At 51.6% G+C, this 3,103-nt stretch overlaps 1 protein-coding gene across 1 annotated transcript; it reads right to left on the bottom strand.

Annotated features, from left to right (window-relative positions):
- Positions 1 to 439: 439 nt before the first annotated feature.
- On the bottom strand, positions 440 to 2,593 carry GADD45G (growth arrest and DNA damage inducible gamma). The gene is made up of 4 exons (XM_029618631.1): positions 2,425 to 2,593; positions 1,709 to 1,810; positions 1,373 to 1,586; positions 440 to 1,175 (listed from the first exon to the last, which is right to left on the bottom strand). Exons 1-4 carry the CDS (start codon positions 2,475 to 2,477, stop codon positions 1,065 to 1,067), a joined length of 480 nt encoding a protein of 159 aa, XP_029474491.1. The 5' UTR covers positions 2,478 to 2,593; the 3' UTR covers positions 440 to 1,064.
- Positions 2,594 to 3,103: the final 510 nt, after the last annotated feature.

The raw sequence follows: 3,103 nt of genomic DNA, 5'->3' as shown, positions 1-3,103 counted from the left end.
ATTTTCCCTAGTAAGGAAAAAAAAAAAAAAGCTAATTTTCCTGCAAACGTTTACACAAAGGTCACCTACTACAGCAATGGGGCTCGTTAAGCACGCGGCTCCTCCGTCTGAAAGCAGCAGCTGCCAAGCAGGTGGAAAGGTCAAATTATCAGGTTGAATGGAAGGCAGCAACTTCTGTGCCACCGACTTCTGTGCACTCTGCAACTAGCAGAGCTTTTCGGATCAACTAACACCTACTGCATGGAGTGTGGGAGCTGCGGCTTCTCAGCCGTTTTCTGCAGCACGGGGGCTAGAAACAGGAGCCTGTAACCTTATCTCGTTTGCATTTTGGTTTCTCACAAGCGACAGTTTCCTGTCAAGTAAAGGTCGTTAAATTAAAAAAAAAAATGCTTAAATGCTACAACAGGGTCCCACCAAACCTAAGCAAAAGACACCAAAAAGGTTTTAAAAAATATATTTCATGCGTTTATTGCAACACTGCAAAAGAACTTCACATTAAGTGCAACAAAATGTCACAAAATCATTCCATCAGCCATAAATTCATTTCAGTTTGCAAGATAGCACAAATGTGTATTCGCTAGTTCAGTCTCTATAGAGCTTGTATATTCGATGTCAAGATAGATGTCCATACGATAGCAAATGCTCTTAAACCTCTGTTCGGTTCCTTTTTGTAGTTTCTCCCAACAGTTCATGTCCTCTGACAGCTCTCTCTGCAAGTCTTTGCACCATCTCCCCCTGATTCGCTTCCGTTCGGGCCCGCAATTCAGTCCCAAGAGTCACAGCTCCGCGGCCCGCCAGCCTCTCCTCCGCGCCACAGCCGGGTGGAGGGAGCGCCCTGCCGGCACGAACCGTCCCTCCTCCTGCACAGATCCTGCCTTCGCCTCCACAAGAGCCAACAGCGGCCCGGGCCAGTCCGAAACAACCTCCCGAATGCCGTCCGATCCGGGCCGGCTTTAATCCACACACACGAGTCGGGCAGGCGATGGGGGTCCCCCGCCCCACCTCCTGCTCCCCTCCGCGGCCAAAAGATTGCAAAGCTCCTAAGCGCGCCCGCGCCAAGTCCTTCACTCGGGCAGGGCGAGCGCCGGCACCCACTCGTTCACGTGGCGGCTCTCCTCGCAGAACAGGCCGAGTTTTTCCAGGGCCGGGTCCTTCCAAGCATCCGCGTTGGGATTCTAAGAAACGAAGAGAGGAAAAAAAAAGGGAACAGAGTTCATGAGTGCAAGCTGCTGCCAGCAAGGATTCTTCCAGAGAAAAAAAAAAAAAAGCCGCCTATGTTTACCCCGCGCTAGAAGTCTGGGCAGAGCGCCAGCTCCCTCCCCTCCCCCCCTCCGCAGCGCAGACACTGAACCTGCTTGACCCAGATACTCACCGTGATGAGGATGCAGTGCAGGTCCCGGGGTTCGCCAGACTCCTCGCCCCCGCCCAGGAGCTGCGCCAGCTTCTGCATGTCGTGCAGCCTCACGATGTTGATATCATTCTCGCAGCAGAAGGCCTGGATGAGGGTGAAGTGGATCTGCAGGGCGATGTCGCCCTCGTCCTCCTCGTCGGCGGCCAGCACGCAGAAAGTGACATTGTCTGGATCGCTGCAGAGAACAAGAGACAAAGAACCGGCGGGTGAGTATCTCAGGCTCGGCCTTTTCCTTAGGACTTTAAATGTGTACGAGGGGAGAGGAAGGTAGGAGGAGCGGCGTGAAGCGATACTTACACATTCATCACTTTGGCAGACTCGTAGACTCCCACGGTCAGACACTCTTGTCTCTGAGCCGAGACCAGCAGCTCATGCAAGGCTTTGCCGGCGTTCTGCATTCTGCAGCCAAGAAAGGAGGGGAGGAGAGAAAGAAAAAAAAAAATTGAGATTAGACCAGGATGTCCCGACCCAGAGATCAGAAACAACGTCACATGAACCAGAAAAGACCTTGCGAAAGCTCCAGCTCTACCGTCAGCTATTGCTAAACTCTGCCCGGCATCCGCAACCCCAGGCAGGAAAAAAAAAAAAAATTAAGATTCCGTGCAGCACTTTCCCCCACGCCTCTGCTGCACCGAGGTATGAATTCCCCACACCACCGCCACCCACTTTTGTCAGATGACTCACAGACAGAAAACCCACCAGCTAATCCCCTACCCCTAACAAAATCGTATGCATGGAGTATATCCTGCACCGAGTCCCAGAACACCACCTTAAAGACAATTTTATACAGAGAACAGATCCTGTAGCATCTCAGATACCAAAACCCTCACAGAGAGTTGATCTTGCACTGTGCGCTACGAAATCGACCCCCCCCCAAAAAAAAAAAGTCCTACAGAGAACAAATCCTGTACCAGAGCGCAAATCCTGCACGGTACCCCACCAACACCCCCCATTCAACAGCGGCGCCGCGTTGCACAAGTCCTGCAGCCGGGAAATCCCTCAGTGACATTTACCTGTCAGTGCTTTCTACGGTGCTTTCCTGTCCGTGCACTTCTTCCAAAGTCATGATGCTTTCAGAAAGAACAAATAAGTTATCCACAAGAAACCCAAAAGCTTGAGCCAGCAGCTGCAGCAGTTCCTATATCCGTAATAGCAAGTGTCTAAGCTGTAAGTTCCCGGTGTATTGAGAAACAGCGGTAGCAGCGCCGGTATTTATACCCTTCCCGGCTCGCTTCCCCGAGGAGGCGGGGCTCCCGGCAGCTGATTGGCCAAGGGTTGCAGGGGCGGATCATTTAGTATGCTAATGTGACATAAGAAGAGTGCTCTGGCTCGTGCCAGAAAGCCACGTGGGGGCGAGGGAATGAGTGCGGGAGGTGGGTTGTAAACTGGAGGGAGGGAGGAGGAGGAGGAGGAGGAGGGGGAATTTCAATGCCTGAAGTCTGCTGCTTTTGTTATGGTGTTACCGGGCAGATTTAATCTAGAAAAAAAAAAAGTAACATCAAAAGTTGCAGTTGCTTTCATCATGCTGCTGCTATAATGTTGGCATGATAAACCTCTGCAAAGGCGATCACAGGGGCAAGTCTGCAAGCGCATGCAGTATCCCTCTCCTAATTGGGGGAAAGTGCTAACTATAAGGGAGAGCTGCCAAAACATGGGAAACCAATATGTTGCTTTACAGCGAAGCGTATGAGA

Source organism: Rhinatrema bivittatum, chromosome 1 (assembly GCF_901001135.1).
Source record: "Rhinatrema bivittatum chromosome 1, aRhiBiv1.1, whole genome shotgun sequence".
NCBI lineage: Eukaryota > Metazoa > Chordata > Amphibia > Gymnophiona > Rhinatrematidae > Rhinatrema > Rhinatrema bivittatum.
This window is presented reverse-complemented; position numbering and strand designations above follow the sequence as displayed.